Here is a 20,533-nt window from a genome sequence, read left to right as displayed (position 1 = left end):
AGGCAAACGCCCTACCCCCGATGCTATCGCTCCAGCCCTGTATTGCCTTTTTTTTTTAAAGAAGTTATTTTTAAATACAAATAATCTATGGACTATACCAAACATGTGAGGAATGGAGGCCAGAGAGATAGTACAGTGTGTAGGGCGTCTGCCTTGCTCGTGGCCCACTCGGCGCTCCATCCTCCAAGCACCACCAGGAGTGATCCCTGAGCTCAGAGCCAGGAGTATGCTCTGAGCACCACAGGCTATGGCTCTAAAACAAAACAAAAAATGTGGGAAATAAGCAAAACAGTCAGCCATGAAATAACTACTCAGAGATGGAGTCATCTGTTTCTCCTGCACTGTTTTCCTTTTCGGTAAGTAAGAGCTACTGTCAAAGCTTCACATTAAACTACTCAAATTATTTGGTGTCTTTTTCTAAAAGGCGAGTGGGCGTATCTTGGCTTGGAATTAATATTGACAAGCCACAGAGAGGCCGTTGGAGACCTCTGGGCTTGCATTGGCCACCGACAGGCAGGCCGTGACTCCCTGCGGTCCCTGGTCCAGTGTCCCAGAAAGCCATCCCTGCAGTGCTGCTTCTGATTTGTTGCAAGGTTCTGATAATTTTTTTTCTTTTTAATAACTGCAGGGCCAGAGGCGACCAAGATAGAAACAGCTGTGACTTCTCCATCTGTCGGGCAGTTCAGCAAGCCTTTCTCCTGCTCCTCCTCTGGGTGAGCACTGAGCTTAAGTGGTGGTAGATTGTCAGCAGACTCAGTTTCCCCCCATCTTCCGACCAGGCATGTTCCCAGGCATGTTGGACCCTCGCAAACCCCAAACTCTCTGGTGAGAGCGGCCCAGGTTTCTGCTTTCCCAGCAGGATTCTTAGACGTCATTGCCTGTGCATTTGTTTAGTTCTGGTCTTTGACACATACCTCTTTAGGTGTGTGGCCTGGACCCATGTATAGTCCTCTAGTCACTCTCACTCAGGTACTTCCAGCCCATCTGGGGTCTCGAGGTGATGCTTGGGTGACTTCACTGCCCCTTGAGTACTGAGTTATGGGCAACGGAAGTGGCAGACAGCAGCCATTTGAACGTTGCATGTTCAGAGATGAGGCACCTTCTTCCTCTATTTTTGTTTTGAAGTAACAGTAGCTGTACTTGTAAAGTTGAGTCATTTCAAAAAAACAAAGCACCTTGTAGCCTTCATTCTGGGGGAGCTTTTATGACACTCTTGGGGGAGGGCCTTCTCCCTGTGCTGCCTTGGGGGCGTGTGGGGCAGCCCCGGGCATCTTCCTGGGCTTCTTTCCCTTCAGAGCTTACAGCCTGCCCATGGGCTTTTGTGCCACTCACTCTTGGGACTGTGCATTTAAGTCCCAGTAGAAAAGCCTACTTTCGGGGCTGGAGCAATAGCACAGCGGGTAGGGTGTTTGCCTTGCATGTGGCCGACCCGGTTTCAATTCACGGCATCCCATATGGTCCCCCGAGCACCGCCAGGAGTGATTCCTGAGTGCAAAGCCAGGAGTAACCCCTGAGCATCACCGGGTGTAACCCAAAAAGAAAGAAAAAAAGAAGAAGAAAGAAAAGAAAGGCCTCCTTTCTCTTTGCTTATGGTGGGGATGCAACCCCGGCCGGAACACGTGCAAGTGCCCTGCTGCTGGCCTCGTCCCGGTGACGTAGGTTCCGATTTGCTCTCTTGGCTTTTATTCTTCTCTTCAGACACTGGGGTCTGCAACGTTACTCGTGGTTGAGCTGGAGGCAGACTGTGCACCAGCACCAGAACCGCCACCAGTGTCCCCGGGGTCCACCCCACCTGCTGTCTATGCGGTTTCCCACAGCGGGTAATCAATTCTGGGGCGTACTCGCGGAAAGAAAATATGTGGAAAAGAACTCAGGCTTTTGACCAAATTTTCCCAAGCCTTCAGCCAAAACTTCTATCAGAGCGGCAGCAGTAACGCCTGTTATAAACAGCAACACTCTGTCTGCCACACGTGTGAGGCTCCTGACAGGCTCTTTCTCTTTCTCCTTTTTTATTGGGTGGAGGGGGGGAGCAGTGGCCACACCCGGCAGTGCCCAGGACTCACTTCTGGCTCTGAACTCAGAGATCTCTCCTGGGGCTTGGGGATGATATGTGGTTCCGGGGGGGAACCCGGGTGGGCCCAGTGCCTGGGAAACTCCTTACTCAGTGTGCCGTCACCCCGGCCCCACCTGAGTCTGGCTTGCCCCCATCCTGTCTTGTCCCCTGCCCTCGCTGACCAGCTCCTGACACATTCCCCATGAGCCACCTCCCCGCCCCGGCCCCCCCCCCCCCCCACTCAGGCCTCTGCCCTGAGACCCCACTGTCCCGTCCCCCCAGGGCCTTCCCAGCTTCTGGCCTGCCTCTCAGGTACCATTGCTTTCACTTTGTTTTTGTCGTTGTTACCTTCTAGGTTGTAAATTCCGAAGAGAGGTCAGTGTGAATTCATTCTAAAATGTCACGGTCAGTGGCAATAGTGTGTTTCCGTTGTGCCTTTAACTCTCTGCCTCCACTCCGCAGGACCGGCTTTAATCTTGGGAAACTCACACCAGCGCCATCTTCGAATCTCTTTGCTGCACAAGGTACCGTCTGAGTGGCTTGGTGTCCCTTTCACTGTCTCCATAAACCAATGTGGTTCTTTTTTCACGGGCACTTTTGCCTTTTCCTTGTTGCTGAGCTTGGCTCAACGTGTGTGCAGCAAGTCTGGCATTGCTGTGCTTGAGAGATGGGGGGGTGCTGCGAGCTGGCCGTGTTCATCGTGACGGACAGTGAAAGGTGCACTTCTAGAGTAGTGGGTGCTGCTCTTCGTGCAGTTAACTGGGGGAGTCATTCCTCTCTGCAGTTCATTGGGAAATGAAATCTCTTCCAGCAATAGAGTGAGCTAGACTCAGAACTGAGGCAGTAAAAGCCCCAGTTGGTCTTTCCCCAATAATATCAGCAGACTAGCTTACAGTGTAAGTAAGTCCATTTCTCTTTTAATTTAAAAAGCTTTTTAAAAATAATAATTATAGGGGCTGGAGCGATAGCACAGCGGGTAGGGCGTTTGCCTTACACGCAGCCAACATGGCCGACCCAGGTTCGATTCCCAGCATCCCATATGGTCCCCCGAGCACCGCCAGGAGTGATTCCTGAGTGCATGAGCCAGGAGTAACCCCTGAGCATCGCCGGGTGTGACCCAAAAATAAAAAAAATAAAAAAAAAATAATAATTACAACATGATTCTGGGCTGGACCAGTCACAGCTGAAGTTCTGCTATATTTCCTGCTGGCAGTTTTGCTGTCTTGAGTCCATTGAATACTGTCACTTGTGAACTGTGCTGTATTTCCAGCTGAAGATCTCGTCAAAGTGGCGTATTTTAATGGCTACTTTTTTTTTTTCTTTTCGGGTCACACCCGGCGATGCTCAGGGGTTGCTCCTGGCTCTGCACTCAGCAATGACTCCTGGCGGTGCTCAGAGGACCCTATGGGATGCTGGGATTTGAACCCGGGTCGGCCACATGCAAGGCAAACGCCCTATTCGCTGTGCTATCACTCCAGCCCCTACATTATTATTTTTTTTTAATTGTGGCTGTGCCATAATTTGGTTAGCCACTCGCCCTCTGGACACAGGCTATTTCTGGGTTTTCCCCGTGATGAAGAGCACAGTGACGGTCTTTTTTTTTTTTTTTTAATTTTTATTAGTGAAACACCATGAGGTACAGTTGTAGACTTACAAATTTTTGTGCTTGGGTTTCAGTTATACAGTGATCCAGTACCCATCCCTCCACCAGTGCCCATTCTCCATCATTTACTTTTTTTTTTTTTTAATTTTTGTTCGTGAAACACCATGAGGTACAGTTGTAGATTTACAAATTTTTGTGCTTGGGTTTCAATTGTACAATGATAAAACACCCGACGGTCTTTCACTGAATCATCCAGTATACATTTTGGGTTGCAGACTTCATGTGCAGCCCAGAGTCGTGGGTCCTTCAGACAAAGTGCATCTCCTAGACTTCCCAGCCAGACAGGAGGGGGCGGAACGCAGTGGATGCGGATGTCCTAAATCGGTCTCATGTGGCATTTCCTGGGCGGGTGGAGTTGTTCCTCTCTCTGGACCTGTGAGTCTTGAGCTGCTCTCGAGCTCTGCCCGCTCGAAGGCTGCAGAATGCCCTTGAGACCCACCTCCTCTCCTGCCTCACTTCCTGGAGGAAAAAACAACTCCGAGATGAAAAGAAAAGTCATTGTCTCAGTCATAAATAACAAGTGGATTTCCCAGAGACTCTGTAAATAGCAGGAGCCCAAGCTCCCGCCCACACGAGGACAAAGTGTGGGGGGTGGCCTGTGGCCCCGCATTCCCCATCAGTCCACTCTGGTGGCACAGCTTCGTTTAGTGTCTTAAGTATGAAGACTTGATTTCTACTTTATTTGACCAAACCTTGTAGTTTTCCTTTAACCTTTGTATTGACTCCATGGGAATGGACTGTTCAAATCTGTAACTTTCCCAGAGGGACATAGCCACGGAGGGTGGGGGGGCAGGGCAGGGTCCTGGTCCCTCAGATGTTACTTACCAAGGGCCTGAGAGCCGTAGACGGAGTACAGGCTCTGCCAGCAGGTGGCCCGGGTTTAAACCCCTTCACTTCCTGGTCCCCTGGGTACCACCAGCTGTGGCTTGAAACCCCTCCCCCACAAAAAACACACGAGTCCTTTATTTGGGGAGAGTGCTAGGAAGTAGCCATTAATTGAATGTAAAAATGATTTGGGGAGTCCGAGTGATAGCACATTGGGTAGGGTGTTAGAATCTGACCACCCAGGTTTGATCCCTCGCATCCCATATTGTCCCCCGAGCACCACCAGGAGTGATTCCTGAGTGCAAACCCAGTACTAACCCAAAAACAATAAGAAAATTAAAATGATTGTGGGTTGGTGCTTTGTTTGCCCATTAAAGCCAAAGGAAGGTCTGTTGTGTGTCAGTCCTGGCCCTTTTGACCAAGCTGTCGAGAGCAAGACAGTCTGGGAACCGTGAGGGCAGATGCCTTTTTAGGTCTTTGAGGACGATATGTTACTTCCCCACTTTCTAGCTATGGCATATTTGTTGTGACTTTATCTGTATAAAGTTCTCTCACCGAGCCAGGTTCCTATGGAGAGCCCTCGGTGCTCCGTCCCCAAGGAAAAGTGGCGAGGGAGGAGAGGCTTTGGCGTGGAGTCAGGAGAAATGTGCTCAGGTCGCCTTTGGCCAAACCCAACCTCTCTGGGTTTCTTTGCTAGGTTCGACTCCCTCCGCCAAAGATGCCAGCCAGCTAGACACATTCTCCTCAGGCGGGACGGGCAAGCCTTTCTACGAGAGCGCTCCCGACGATACGGCCCCCACGGGGCTCACCACAGACGCTCCTGCCGCGGCCTCCCCGGGAGAGATGGCTCCACTGATGATCCGGCCCGCAGCTTCTTCCACCGTCCCCCTCAGCTCTGCAGCCGGCAAGCTGAGCGAGCTGTTCCCCAGCCCTCTCACGGGAGAGACACTCGGGAGCTTCTCGGGACTGCGGGTCGGCCAAGCAGAGGACTCGGCCAAGCCAGCCGGTAAAATGTCAGCCACAAATCTAGCGAGTGTCCAACCCACCAAGACATCCGCCGGGCCCTCGGGGTTCAGTTTCACGGCCCCCCTGGTGTTGGAGAAGCCCGCAGAGCCCCCCGCGACTGCGGTATCCAGCACACCAGCAGCATCCGCAGCTGCAGCCAGCGCCAGCATGAGCAGCTCCCCTGCTGCGGTGTTTGGGGGTCTGGCCCCGGTCAGCTCGGGCCCCTCAGGGATGGTCAGTTTCGGAGGGATCACCGCAGGTGGCAGCAAGACGGGCTTTACGTTTGGAAGCCAGCAGGCTAACAGTCCAGCACCCACGTCCACGCCACCGGCAGCCACCACCGCTGCGCCCCTGCCCACATCCTTCCCCACCTTGTCATTCAGCAGCCTCCTGAGCTCAGCAGCTGCCCCGTCCTTGCCCATGGCCTCTGGCAGAACCACAGAAGAGGCCCCGTCCTCAGCTCTGCCCGAGAAGCCAGGCACCAGTGAGGCCTTGGCACCCACAGCCTCGCCCCTAGGGCAGCAGCCAGCCCAGGGGCTGGTGCAGACGCCGGACAAGAAGGAGCCTGCTCTGGCCCCCGCGCTGGACAGCAGCCCCAGGGCACCCAGCCCCAGCTTCGTGGCACCCACTGCTGAGGTCCCCGCAGCCACGCCTGGGGTTCCCGACGTCAAGACGGAGCCGGCCTCTCCTGCCAGCCCTTCCGGGCTCGAGCCGCCTGCTCCCACAGTGACCCCTGTCTCAAGTGCGGTGCCGGCGGCTGCAGAAACATCCAGTGCCCCCTTGGCCTCCACCGCGGCCCCCACCGTGGCTCCCAGCCCCGCCACAGAGACCACGGTCTTCGGGACGGTCTCTTCCACTGCATCCGTGTTCTCTCAGCCGCCTGCTGCCAGCTCCAGCTCCGCTTTCAGTCAGCTTGCCAGCAGCACAGCCACGGCCCCCTCGGCGTCCCCCGTGTTTGGGCAGGTGGCGGCGAGCACGGCGCCCAGCCTGTTCGGGCCGCAGACCAGCAGCATCGCCAGCACAGCAGCCACTGCGCCCCCAGTCAGCAGCTCGGGCTTCGGCAGCCCCGCCTTCGGCACGGCGGCTACGGGCGTCTTCGGGCAGACCTTCGGGCAGGCCCCAACCTTTGGGCAGGCGACCAGCAGTCCAGCGAGTGGCTTTTCCTTTACCCAGCCGGGATTCAGTTCCGTGCCGGCCTTCGGCCAGGCCGCCACCTCCACACCGTCCTCGACCAGCGGGAGCGTGTTCGGGGCGGCGTCGAGCGCCAGCAGCTCCATCTCCTTCTCGTTTGGACAGTCTTCCGCCGGCACAGGCGGGGGCCTGTTCGGCCAGAGCAGCGTGCCTGCTTTCGGCCAGAGCCCCAGCTTTGGCCAGGGAGGCTCCGTGTTTGGCAGTTCCTCGGCCACCACCACCACAGCGTCCTCCTCAGGGTTCAGTTTCTGCCAGGCATCAGGTAAGACCGGAGCAGCCGGGACTTGTCACTGAGCCGTGTCTGGTGGCGAGGTGGGAAGCAGCACTGGAGGGCACAGAAAGGCCCTTGGCCTGGTCACTGGCACGCTGGGCCTGCTGCTCGGCAGCCCTTGTCGCTGACGGTCACCATACTCCCAGCATTGTCAGGGATATGGGGGTGGAGGGCCGGAGTGATAGCACAGCGGGGAGGTCGTTTGTCTTGCACACGGCTGACCCAGGTTCAGTCCCCAGCATCCCATGTGGCCCCCGAGCACTGTCAGGAGGATTCCTGAGTGCAGAGCCAGGAGTAACCCTTGTGCAGAACCAGATGTGACCCTAAAAGCAAAAAAAAAAAACAAAAAAACAAAGAAATGTGGGGGTTGGGAGCTGGAGCAGGTGGGCCTTGCATGCGGCCAATCCTGATTTGATCCCCAGCATCAATATGGTCCCCTCAGCACCACCACCAGAAACAAAAAGGTGAGTGGGAGGCTCTTCACATGGGCCTTTCAAGGTGATATCCGAGGACTAGTGTCATCTGGGCTGGAGCGATAGCACAGCGGGTAGGGCGTTCGCCTTACAAGCGGCCAACATGGCCGACCCGAGTTCGATTCCTCCGCCCCTCTCGGAGAGCCCGGCAAGCTACCGAGAGTATTCGATATGCCAGACACAGTAACAACAAAGTCTCCAATGGAGACGTTACTGGGCCCGCTCGAGCAAATCAACGATCAACGGGAGGGCCTTTACCTTTTACCTTTTTAGTGTCATCTGGGGACGGGTCCAGAGCCCCAGGCTCCATGCCTCCCCTCGCAGCCCCCGAGGGCTTTTCTCCTCTTGACATAGTCTGCTTTTCTGTCTTTTTTAAAATTAAGTTTAAAATTAAGCAGCGAGAGTACAGCTAGTTAGGCATGTGCCTTATACACGACTCACCTGGGTTCGATCCCTGGAACCACATATGGTTCCCTGAGCACCCCCAGGCGTGCCCCCCATCCTCACCCCAAGAATAGAAATCATTGGGGTTGGAGCGACCCAGTAGCAGGGAGGGCGACTGCCTCACGCCAGCTGCCCGGAAGGTCCCCTGAGCCCGCCAGGAGGGACCCCTGAGTGGAGAGCCCAGGGGAAGCCCTGAGCACTGCCGGGTGTGGCCCAGAAACAAGCAGAAGTGTTTCTTTTTGAAAGTGAGACTTACAGTGTGAACCGCAGCTGCTTTTACTTATAAGTTGTCACCACCAGGTTAATGTGCACGTTAGTTTCACTTTCCCGTGATTTTCTTCTCTGCTATTTTGTTTTGTTTTGTTTTTGTTTTTGTTCTTTTCTGAAAATTGGGGGGACGTACACTGAGAGTACATCGCTGGTTGGGGGGTGATTTTTCCGGGCCTCAGTGGTCCTCAGAAACTAGGACTCGCTCTGCTTAGATCTGACCCCTGGTGGATTCAGGGGACAGTGTATAGTGCCAGGGGTCGAACAGGATCAGTCACATGCAAGGTAAGCATTCACTGCACGACTGTCTCCCCAGCCCGAGAATATACCATCTGATGGGTCCCCACATACCTGGGGTTTGGTGTGAGACAAGAGTTCAGTACTTGGGACATCGCTGTATTTGCAATTGGGGCCAGAGCAATAGTATAGCAGGTAGGGTGTTTGCCTTGTACACAGCCAACCTAGGTTTGATCCCCAGCATCTCATATGGTCCCCTTAACTCGCCAGGAGTAATTCCTGAGCACAGAACCAGGAGTAATCTCTGAGCATCGCCAAGGGTGACCCCCACAAAAAATAAATTATAATATATACATATATGTATATATATATATATATGTGTGTGTATATATATATATATTTGCAATGAAAGGGGGTCTTTAAGTCACTTGGTCATAATTTTCTCTCCTTCGTATATAGGGAAATACATTTTATTCATGATTTAACTTATTAGCAGGTATTTTACCTGAACCTTTCATGTTGGTAAATACTTGGCTGTTATAAAACACTTTTATCACTCATCCAAGTTTAACTTGTTTGTTTGTTTGAATTTTACAGGTTTTGGATCTAGTAATACAGGTTCCCTGTTTGGTCAGGCGGCCAGTCCTGGTGGAACAGTTTTCGGCCAGGTAACTACTTATGCTTGGTTTCATTCATGCCAGTTTATTGTAAATCTGTCTACGATGTTCCCATCTAATGAGTTTGTATTGTATGTTCAGCCCTAGCAGTTCAGCCCTAGCCTTTGTGGTTCTTCAGTTCTGTCTCTTTTTATCTTTCGGGGACACCGAAAGCTTAGTTGCCTCATAGAATTAACAGTTTTTAAAATTCTCTAGGAAAGTACATTTGAATCTCATGACTGAGTTCCAGTGATCTTTCTGCCTGCCGTACAGGCTACGGCTTGGCACACATGTCCCCCTAAGCTAAGACTGCTCTGTGGCTTTATTGTAAAATGTCCTTGCTCTAAAAATGGTTCTGCAGGTTCCGTGTGGGCATCCCAGATGGTCCCCTGAGCGCTTCCAGGGTGATTCCTGAGTGCAGGGCCAGGAGGAACCCCTGAGCATCCCCCAAAAAAGAAACCCTGCTCTAAAAATGGTTTTTACATCTTTCTTTTAAATGCCCTTGCGTTCAAAGTGGTGTGTACACCTTAAACCAGTTCTTTTCAAAGGGTCTGTGCCGCCAGAGGTCGGGCTCTTGCGGCCCAAGGTCCTTCCCAGTGATGTGAGCTGTTTGAGTTGATGTGACTGGCTGTTTTCCAGCTGCTGGGCATTGTTTCAAGTGCTTTCTACACATTGACTCATGTCATCATTGGTACTTCGGTAGGGCAGGTGCTGCTGTCCCCACGTGACCGATGAGGGTCACTGAAGGCCCCGGCATGGCCGAGCTCTTGTTCTGTCACATGCTTACTGTCTTTCAGTGGCCACCACCCCTCGAGTTTTAAAGAGGCTTCTGCGGTATATTCGTCATGACTGTTAACTTCTCCAAGGTGGAACCCAGTATTAGTTCAGCAGTTAGTAAGGAAATAGACATAGTACGTTTCTTACACATCTTAGGTTGATTTTCCTTTGAAGATGGAGTGTACCTTAATCAGCGATACTTAGCAGAGAGAGATGAAACTTCCCTTTTCTACTCTCTGATACTGACAGATTCAGTCACTTAAATAAAGTTCCCATGTGAAGAAAAAAAAAACTAAAAAGCTATATTAAAAACACCAAAGCACAATTTTTTTAAAAAGCACTGAGGGGCTGGAGCAGTAACACAGCAGGTAAGGCATTTGCCTTGCACGCAGCTGACCCGGGTTCAATTCCCAGCATCCCATATGGTCCCCCAAGCACCGCCAGGAGTAATTCCTGAGTGCAGAGCCAGGAGTAACCAACCCCTGAGCATCTCCGGGTATGACCCAAAATGCAGAGGGGAAAAAAAGGCACTGAGAAGTTAATAGGGTATTTTACTATGAGAATTTACAAAAAAAGATGAATCCCAGAGGACAAAGCACTAAACAAGAGTCTGATGCACAAAATTGGGGAGGGCGTCTGTTGTCTCAGAAAGACCCCCAGGTTGTGTTCCCTGGCTGCGTGGGCCTGGAATAGCAGTGGCTCCAGATGTCCCCAACAGCAGCACAGACCACAGTGAAGAAAGCCACCCCAGATTCTGCGTGAGCACATGGAAACGCGAGCAAGGGAGAATCTTAGGCCACACTTAGGAAGGGTTCTGAGATGTACTGCAGCCGTGCGGTGCGTGTTTCCAGAGAGAGCAGACGGGAGAGACCCCGGAGGACTGAGGAGAGGTGTCCTTTCAGGTTTGGGAAAGAGCCGAATAGAACTTCCTGAAAAATACTAAAAGCTAAAGCTCAGCGTCAAACCCAACTGCAGAAAGAGCGCTGTGTTAGGCATATCGCAGGCACTTCGAATTCCTGCTTTCCAAGTTCAAATCCCGAGAGGCCCATGTGTGCCAGGAATGAACCTGGCCGCTCCCAGTGTATGACCCAGAGCCACCATGGCCAGGTCAGCAGCAGCAGCAAAGGGAAGGGGTATGGAGGAATTAAACCAAGCCAGGGCTGGAGCAGCAGTACAGCGGGGAGGGCATTTGCCTTGCATGCAGCCGACCTGGGTTCAGTCCCTGGCATCCCGTATGGTCCCCCCCACCCCGCAAGCACCGCCAGGAGTAATTCCTGAGTGCAGAGCCAGGAGGAACCCCTGAGCATCGCCAGGTATAACCCAAAAGGGGAAAAAAAAGTCATTTTCCAGACAAGTATGAGGGGACTGTTTTAAGTCGTGGCAGTTTACAGTTCTTAACAGAACAGTCAGTGCGAGGAATTCATGAATACGTTTTAATACCACACCCCACACCAGAGTGTTTTTTTCCCGCCACGGTTGTCTCCGGGTTCCTCCTTAACCCCCACCCCCACCCCCGCCTCTGCACCCCCTCCTCTCTGCACCCCCACATTTCACTGCCATGGTGAGCTCACGTCTGTAGACCTATTGTCAGTTCTCAGTTCTTGGATTCTGTTGCTCTGGACCTTTCGCTCTCCGCTGCTCTGCTCCTTCACGTGCCACAGGTGAGAGAGAGCGTTCTGTCGCTGTCCCTCTGCTTCACGCTGACTGTGCCCAGCACAGTCCCTTCGGGTTCCGTCCACTGGGCGGCAGATTGCATGATTCCATCTCTCCTCTGCTTTCTCTCTCCAGCCCCCTGTTTTTAGACACTCAGGTTGTTTGCAGGTTTTGGCTTATCATTAATATGGTGAACATAGGAGCTCAGAACAATTAGAGTTTTTTTGGCTTTTGTGCTAGATGCCCAGAAGTGGAATTAATTGGTGGATCATATGGAAGCTCGATTCTTAGTTTTTTTAAGAGTCCACATTGTTTTCCAATCAGAGAATTTCCAAAAGAAATTCTAAAGGGTTCTAAAGAGAGAGAGAAAAAAAAAATGGAGGGGAGGGTCACATCCAGTGTTGCTCAGGAAATACTCCTGGAGTAATATGGGATGCTGGGAATCGAATCCAGGTTGGCCACGTGCAAGGTAAATGCGCTACCCGTTGTACTATGGCTCCAGCCCTGAAAGAAAGAACACCTGATCTCGCCAAAATAACAGCTTGCTTGCGTTTAGGGTAAAGTAGCCATGAAGTAAGGGAAGAGTAGGCTATCTGCAGCAGGGCAGTTGAGTTCAGGATATACAGACAACAGGAATGGAAAGGAAGAAGACAATGGTATACCCACGCAGGTGGCTGGAACGGAAGCAGCTGACAGTCCTCGGCCCGGGAGGAGGTGGAGCAGCTAGAAATAACCCAACATTCCTCGTGGACTGGCGGGAGCATAAATTCACATGACCCCTTTGCAAAACCATCTGGCAGTGTCAAAAGTGGGTGCTCAAAATCCCGCCTGAACCAGCAGATCTGCTTCTGGGGCTGGAGCTACAGAAATGAGGACCTCGGTCGGCCAGGAAACACGGGCACGAACGCTCATGAGGGTTGTAAGGAGGAAGAGCCCGAGTGTTCAGCAGCTGGAACAAAGCGTGACCCGTGGAACCAAGGCAGGGTATTCTACATTGCCTAACACGCAGCCGACCTGGGTTTGATCCCCTGCGTTGTATGGTCCAAGACCCTGCTAGAAGTAATCCCTGAGCATCACTGGGTGTGGTTTCAAAACCAAAAATTTATTTGAAACCTGCTATAAAGCATGTTACCGCAATAAAATAAATCTTAGAAGTAATTCCTCCTTTGGCCATGGGAGAGATGGTATGGCCCGGAAGGCACGAACCTTGCTACCCTGAATGAACCCAAGCACCACCAGGAGCCAGGAATGGCCCCTGAGTATCACTGGGTGTGGTTCTCCCCACCCCCGACAAGTCAAAAAATTTTCTTTGAAATCCTCTGTTACTTTTGCGAAGAGAAAGGACTTAAAGGCAGAAATGGAAAATAGAATGTAGACAACTTTGCCTTGTGTTCCCTGGAGCTTGTCCCAGTGGTGATGCTTAACTCAGCTTCAACACAAAACAAATAATCTTAAGGCTGCTGAGATAGTCCAGCGGGGAGGCTGCTGGCCTTGAACACAGCCGACCTGGTTTTCATCCCCAGCATCCCGTAAGGTCCCCCAAGCCCGCTGGGAGGAATTCCTGAGCGCAGAGCCAGGGTTAGCCCTGAGCAGCATCGCCCGTTGGGCCCCAAAACCAAACAGCTAGACAAAGACAAATCCTCTAAATCCGTACGTATTTCTAGTCAGTTCCTGCTGGTGTCTGTAAGCGTGAAGGTCAGAGCTGCTGACCTAGACCTGAAGCAGAGGCATGGGTCACTGAGGCTGTCCAGGGGCGAGTGGGCCCTGAAATCTGTGACTCTGGTCTCCAACTTCCTGCTCTGTAAGCGCTGGATAATTTCCTCCTTGATTCAGCATGCAAATGAGAGTAGTCCTGCTTTCCAGAGAAAACACTGGTGTCCATGCATCACCGCACCATGAGTCTTCTGTAAAAAATAGACAGTATAGGGGCTGGAGCGATAGTACAGCGGGTAGGGAGTTTGCCTTGCATGCAGCCGACCTGGGTTTAGTGTCCAGCATCCCATAGAGTCCCCTGAGCACCACCAGGAGTGATTCCTGAGTGCAGTGCCGAGCTAGGAGAAACCCCTGAGCATCACCAGGTGTGACCCAAAAAGCCAAGAAAATACCAGACAGTATAAGTAGACGTAGCAAACCTGGGAAGATGCAAAAACAAACAGGGTTCCACAAACATTTGGGAAATGAAGAAAGAACAATTCAGATGCTCCAGATGTTGAATAAAAACCATTGCATACAAGGATTTGCAGGAAAATAAAATACTGAACAGTCTAAAAGACTGAATAAAATAAGGAATCTGAACATAGAACTGGAAATTCAAAAAACAATTACGATCTCTTTACAAAGTCTGTTGTTAAAAAGGGGGGACTTGGCTTACTTTAATAACAGCACTAGAGTTTTACAGAAAAACTGGGCTTTAAGGCATGTCATTGAAAATTAGCTAAAATGAATCTCAGAGATCCAAATACCAGAGAATTAGCCTCTGGTGCAAGTGCTGGTACTGTGCGTCGCCACATAAAGTGTCATCAGACTGGGTGGTGCACTAGGAACGGATAAAGAGGAAGTGGCCCAGGTGTTCCAAATTTGGTGACAGACAAAAATCTAAGGAAGCCTCGTTTGTTTTGGGGCCACACCAAGCAGTTCTGAGGGTTTTCTCCTGGCTCTGAACTCAGAGGTCACTCCTGGTGGGCTCAGGGGACCCTTGGGGATGCCAGGGATCAAATTCATGTTGGCCTTGTTCGAGGCAGAGCTGTGCTATCTCTCCAGCCTCAAGAAAACTTTTTAAGATGGGAAGACAAGAATAGTAGCTAGGACTGAACCCAGGGTTCATCCAAATTAATTATAACGCAAGAATTTGCTGGGGTCAGAGCAGTAGTACAGTGGGGAGGGCACTTGTCTTGCACGCAGCCAACCCAGGTTTGATCCCCGGCATCCCATAAGGTCCCTCAAGAGTAATTCGAGAGTAATCCTGAGTGCAGAGCCAGTAGTAACCCCTGAGCAGCATCACTGGCTGTGAACCAAAAAAAAAAAAAAATTAATGGTATAATAAAACAAAGGCGGCTATATATTGCTTATATGCGAAATGAGGATTTATCAAGAGTATCATTCTGCTCGAGCGGGCCCAGTAACGTCTCCATTGGAGACTTTGTTGTTACTGTGTCTGGCATATCGAATACTCTCGGTAGCTTGCCAGGCTCTCCGAGAGGGGCGGAGGAATCGAACTCGGGTCGGCCATGTTGGCTGCATGCAAGGCAGACGCCCTACCCGCTGTGCTGTCGCTCCAGCCCAGTATCATTCTGAATAGGTTTGATTTCTGGTTTGGCCCGAAAAAATAATAAATGAATAAACAAAATTACTGGGATTCTCTAAGTCCTTTTTTTTTTTTAAGTGCAATAACTCACGTTTATTTGAGTGTATTATTTATGCAGTGTGTTCATTTCTTGGATATGTCTGTTAAATCATTTCTAAAATTAGGTTGATCCCCCTAAAACTGCCATGTTTCTGACTCAGAAACGCCCTTATATAGTAGCAATTCTTGCTGCGTGTACGGTCATTAGTTGTCCAGGCTTCCTTCAAACGCATGGCCCTGCTTACTGAAACCTCACCTTTGTTTTTCCTTTTGTTTTTTATAAAGTTGTTCACATGATTTATCACATTCACTACTCTGAAACACCAATCCCACCACCATTACACCTTCCCACCACCATTATTTCTCATTTTCCCAACCACCACCCAAGCCTGCCCTAAGAGCAGGCCGTAATTAGTTTATTTTGTGTTGCTTGTTATGAATAATTAGCTAAAAATGATCAAAAAAGATTTCCTTAGAAGAAAGCATGTGAAAAGTGTTGCATCTCACCCTGGAGCCATTAAACCCTTGTATAAGAGATTGCTAACGTGTTGTCACCAGTTGAGTCTTGTGTGTCAATATTTTCTTCATCGAAATTGGTTGCCTCCTACTTTACATCCCATCCAGTGTGGTGTGCTACTCCTGGTATGTCAGTGGTATAGATGTTGCATGGCCACAAATGGGCTGCATGCTCCAGAAATTCTAAAATTTTGAATGGGGTGGAAGCTGGAGTTAAATTTTAACTGGATGGTGACTTTGGGTCCCTGAAGCATCTCTGCAGCTTACTGATTTCTTTCAAGATTTACTTATGAATCTCTGGATCATGGCTGGTTAATGAGCTTATATGACGCCAAAGGCTGTTCATGGGCATGACTGCCAGGCGCTTGGAAGAACAGGGGGATGGGGGAGGTTGCCCATCCACAGCTCCATGAGAACCTGGAAATTTCATTCACAAAACCTGCATCCCTGAGTTTTTCAACAGATTCGTTCCTGGAAGAGGCTCATTTTGAGCCTGTGGAGTCTGACCATGAGCATGGCGGCAATTGGATTATGGAGGTTTTCGCCTGCCGGGGCTCTTAGGCTGGTGGTGGGCTCACCTGTCCCCCTCCAGGGTGCCCCAGATGAGACTCAGCCTGGCGCAGAGTCTGGAGGCATTTCTGCCGAAGCCTCAGCTTTTATCATGGGATTGGGCCCAACTCTGCGCTCTGGGCTCACTCCTGGCTGGGCTCAGGGGGCTGTATCGGGTGCCAGGGATCAAACCCTGGGTCAGCTGTGTGCAAGGCAGGCCCACCAAACACAAGCCTGTATCTCCGGGCTCCTGGCTACCAGGTTTTTGTAAGCTTTTTCTGCATGCTCTCTTGGGAAGCATGTAGACTAAGATCAGACCAGTATAGAGATCAGCAGGACCTTGCACATCCATGAAGCGTTCCTTTCTTTTGGTGTCACACCCAGTGAAGCTCAGGGGTTACTCCTGGCTCTGTGCTCAGGAGTAACTCCTGGCAATGCTCAGGGCCCATATGGGATGTTGGGGATTTAACCCCGGTTGGCTGCGTTCAAGGTGAAAGCTCTGTCCCGCTGTGCTCTTGCTTCAGCCCCCATATTTTTATTTTGGTTAAAACAAAAAAAATTTTTTTCATCATCAAATAGTTGTAGTAATTACTGTTGTTTTCCAAAAAAGTTTAAAGGAGAAAAAAAATTAAGGAGCAGGAGAAACTAGCAAGCTTATTGCTCTCAGGTAGAAAAATCAGAAAAAAGTGTACAGCGAGTAGGACGCTTGCCTTGCAGACGACTGGCCTAGGTTCAATCCTCAGCACCCCACACGGGCCCCCCAAGCACTGAATGAGTAATTCCTGAGTGCAAAGCCAAGAGTAAACCCTGAGCCCCACTGGGTATGGCCCAAAAAGAAGAAAATTAGTATCTTCTGGTCGAGACCCAGAAGGCCAGTGTGACTGGAACAAATAGGGGTGAGGGTGTGGAATACTGCAGTGAGGACAGGTCAGGGGCCGGCTCCTGTAGAAAGGGGGACAGGAGCGCAGCTAAGCGCCTCATAAGGACACTGTCAGTGTGAAGACACTAACCAGCAGGGGGGCTGGAGCCTGGGGTTGGCTCAAGGCATCAGAACTACGTGGAGTTTCTCACTCATTCAACACTCTCCTCGTTTTAAGGCAGGTTGTTTATTTTACTCCTTCAAACAAACGCTCTCCCCCGACCCCCCCCATCTTATCCCCTGCCCCCATCTTTGAAGTGGCTCTGGTGGAGTCCCTGTGCACAGTGACCCATTTCCAGAGGCCCGTCTTTCCTCCAATGTCAGCCAAGGAGATGTCACATTTACCTAATAGTCATGGTCCCTCAAGTCTCGCGCAGTATTCCTCAGGAACGCACTCCCAGACAGAGATGAAGTGTCTGGTGCCTGCTGCAGCTTTGAGCCCACACGCGTCCCCGCGTCCGCACCCTCCCCTAAGCATAAGATTTGCAAACTTGGACAGAATTCAGCTGTGGTCATCATTTCAACAATGGAGCTAATTTAAGCTGCTTTCTGCAATCCTGGGAAAGTCATTACGAAATAAAAGTGCAAAATTGGGAGAAAAGACCGCGTAAATCACTTATCATCCATTGCTGATGAGTTCAGCCAAATAACTAGGGTAATCAAAATAAGTGGCACTCAGAGAAGCGCCTCTCAAGGCTTTCGCAGCAGGGGAGGGGCCAAGTTACTCTTCCGAGCCTGGTCTTCCTGCCCCAGGAATTGTGTCCAGCACAGAGCTGGCAATGAGGCAGATCAACATGTAGAAGTTCCTGCCACCCCAAATCACGCTTTCAGGGGTCTGCGAGCGTGGGCTAGCTGGAGAACGGCTGGTGTGCGGGGAGTGCCCAGGGAGAGGCCAGCGCCTTCTGAAGCGCATCTGTGCCAGAGCTAAGCTGAGTCTCTTGCTGCTTCCATTGGTCCGGCTGTGCAAAGGTGCTGGCCATTTCCCGGTGACCTCTCACCCCGTCTCACTTCCTGCACCTTTTGTCTTGCAGCCTGCCGCTGCCTCATCTTCCAGCAGCAGCGTGTTTGGGTCCGGGAGCACCGGACGAGGGGGAGGTTTCTTCAGTGGCCTTGGAGGGAAACCCAGCCAGGATGCGGCCAACAAAAACCCATTCAGCTCGGCCAGCGGGGGCTTTGGATCGACCGCCACCTCGAGTAAGTGCAGACCGTTTCCCTGGGCTCCTCCGTCCCCCATGTCATCTCCCGCTGTCGTGGGCTCTTAGAAACAGGGAGAGGCAAGAAAGGAAGGAGCCATCCGGAGCAGTGCGGTCTGGCTCAGCGTCGATTTTATTGGATTTTATTTATTTAACTCCCTGTCCTCTGTAATCACGGGAAGCATCACCACGACTGGAGAGGAGCCGAGTCTTGATTCTTCCTCTTGTCGCTCAAGGCCCCTGGCTCTGATTCTGAGCACTGAGTGACTCAGGCAGACGGGCGTGATGCGAGCAGAGTGAGCTGGGCCTCGCTCGAGAGAGAGCAGCTGGATTTTCAGATGCACAGGACTCTTCGCATTTGCTGTAGAAGGCAGTTCCGGAAGGAAAATGTCACCCCGCAGTTGAAGCCTTCGTTTTTTCATTTCTTTTTATCTTTTTTTTTTGGCTTTTTGGGTCACACCTGGTGATTCTCAGGGGTCACTTCTGGCTCTGCACTCACGAATCACTCCTGGCGGTGCTCGGGGGACTATATGGGATGCTGGGAATCGAACCCGAGTTGGCTGCGTGCAGAGCAAACACCCTCCCCGCTTTTCTATCCTCCAGCCCCTTCATTTCTTTTACATCTTTGTCTTAGTCTGTCTGATCCGAAACTCTTCCTACTGGCGCTTTTTTCTCGAGCTGATTTTGAAAAGCCTTTGTTCTGTCTCCTGGTTCAACCTGAGGAGCTGCGTGAGTCAGGCAGCACGCATCCCGCAGCCGGGAGGCTGAAGTGGAACTCGAAGCTTCTCCCCTTCAGCTTCGCCTTTCTCTCTTTCCCGGCTCTGCAGGCCACTTCCCCCGGCCTGGTCAGTCTCAGTGACTCGGGCACTGGTGTTCTGCAGACAGGTCGGGCTTGTCCGTCAGCTGGAGGCTGCTGTGGCCTGTCACGCAACCGCCGTGCCGCTCTCGCCAACTGGCCAGGGATGTGGAAGGGCACCGTGGCTCCTCTGGAGCTTCCCGTCTGCTCGGAGTTTAGGAGGAAGGTCTTGGAAAGCAACCTGGGCCTTCCGGGAAACGGGCCTGCTGAAGAGCTCGCGCAGAGCCCGTGTCCTGGGCAGCGCCCAGCCTCAGGCCTCCAGGACACATGCTTTGAAGCAGAGGCCCTGTGGCTGTGCATTTTCCAGAGGAAGCCAGCCCAGAGTGGTCAGCTGACTGCATGAGTTGAGTGTCATGAGCCAGAAAGGGCAGATCTAGAGCTCACCTGGCTCCCGCGTGCTGTGCGAGTTCACCATTTGGCACAGGACCGGCTGGGACCTGGTAACACGCCGGGCAGAGGCTCAGCGGCTGGAGGGCATGGGCCAGCAGGCCCACAGCCACACGTGGCCATCACACTCACAGACCCTTCGGACCGTGTAGGGGTCGATGCTTTCCTGAGCACGGCTGCGATACCTGTGTGTTACCCAGCTGTCTCACAGTGAAGGAAGATCCTGTGCCCGTGATCACCAGCCTTCCCTGACTGCCTGGTCCCCAGGAGCTGGAAACTGCTGTGTGGAAACTGAGTGTTGGCTGCAGACGCAGTGGACAGCTTTATGCCGGGGCGCTCAGAGAAGCGGCCGGAGGCTTGGCCCGCAGCGCCAGCAGGCTGCACGATGGATCGTGGCCGGTGGGCCTGCTTGAGCCATCCCAGGGGATTCTTGGGAACTGGGCCACAGCACGAGCAGGGCCGTGACCATGTGCCGGGCACAGGGCTCATGTGCGTTCTCATTCAACTTCCACATGAGCAGGTGGTGGGGGGTCACCTTCCTCAACAGCTCCCAGGGACCTTCAGCCAGGTACAAGCGTAGAACTCGGGCTTCTTCCAGAATGCTCCGTGCATCTAGAGGCAGAATTCTTGTTGTTTGCTCTGCTCTAGTTTTGTTTTTTTTGTTTTTTTTAATTTGGGAACCACACCCTGCAGTGCTCAGGGGTTATTTCCCGCTCTGTGTTTGGGGATCGCTTCTGGCACTGCTCAGGTGCCATCATGGGTGCCGAGACTTGAACCAGGGTTGACCTCACACAAAGTCAGCGCCCTGCCCACTGCACTCCACGTAAGAAAGAAAGAGAAGCTGCAGGTGCTCCGGGCAGCGTTGCAGGAAGGACTTTCACCTCTGTTCCGAATTTCTCCAGCAGCCGGGCCCCAAACCTGGCACTTGAATTTGTTTCTGATCTGGGGTGTTGCATCACCGGCGCTACTAAAGTCAGAACTGCACCCTCTGTTCTTGAGATTCCCAGCCCACGACAGCAAGGAACCCTGGCTTTGATGTCAGGATCAGCCGTGGTGGCGTGGAAGGACTCCAGCTAGAGCGTAGGCCGGCCCTGTGGTCCTGGGCTGGGTCACTGAGGCAGTGGTGACCCCAAGGTCAGACCACTCCCTCTGGGTTGTGCCTGAAGTGCTCGTGATGGCCTTGTACCCCGGGGAGACGGGGACCCTGATAAGGCCCGGGGCAGTGACGGCCGAAGTAACAGCACCCCGCTGAGGG

The 20,533-nt window shown here is 52.0% G+C and overlaps 2 protein-coding genes across 3 annotated transcripts in view; one reads left to right on the top strand and one right to left on the bottom strand.

Annotated features, from left to right (window-relative positions):
* The window catches only part of UCK1 (uridine-cytidine kinase 1), a 212,146-nt gene that overhangs the window by 26,851 nt on the left and 164,762 nt on the right, over positions 1-20,533 (bottom strand). The gene's annotated exons all lie outside the window — the stretch shown is intronic.
* NUP214 (nucleoporin 214) overlaps positions 1-20,533 on the top strand; it is a 90,179-nt gene that overhangs the window by 63,411 nt on the left and 6,235 nt on the right. For both annotated transcript variants that reach the window (XM_056108841.1, XM_056108842.1), the window contains 5 exons: positions 629-713; positions 2,516-2,577; positions 5,239-6,999; positions 9,027-9,097; positions 17,874-18,036. In XM_056108841.1, coding sequence (XP_055964816.1) covers positions 629-713; positions 2,516-2,577; positions 5,239-6,999; positions 9,027-9,097; positions 17,874-18,036 — 2,142 coding nt within the window. The remainder of the gene's footprint in view (positions 1-628; positions 714-2,515; positions 2,578-5,238; positions 7,000-9,026; positions 9,098-17,873; positions 18,037-20,533) is intronic.

Source organism: Sorex fumeus, unplaced genomic scaffold, assembly GCF_029834395.1.
Source record: "Sorex fumeus unplaced genomic scaffold, SorFum_2.1 ptg000233l, whole genome shotgun sequence".
NCBI classification, from domain to species: Eukaryota; Metazoa; Chordata; class Mammalia; order Eulipotyphla; family Soricidae; genus Sorex; species Sorex fumeus.
This window is presented reverse-complemented; position numbering and strand designations above follow the sequence as displayed.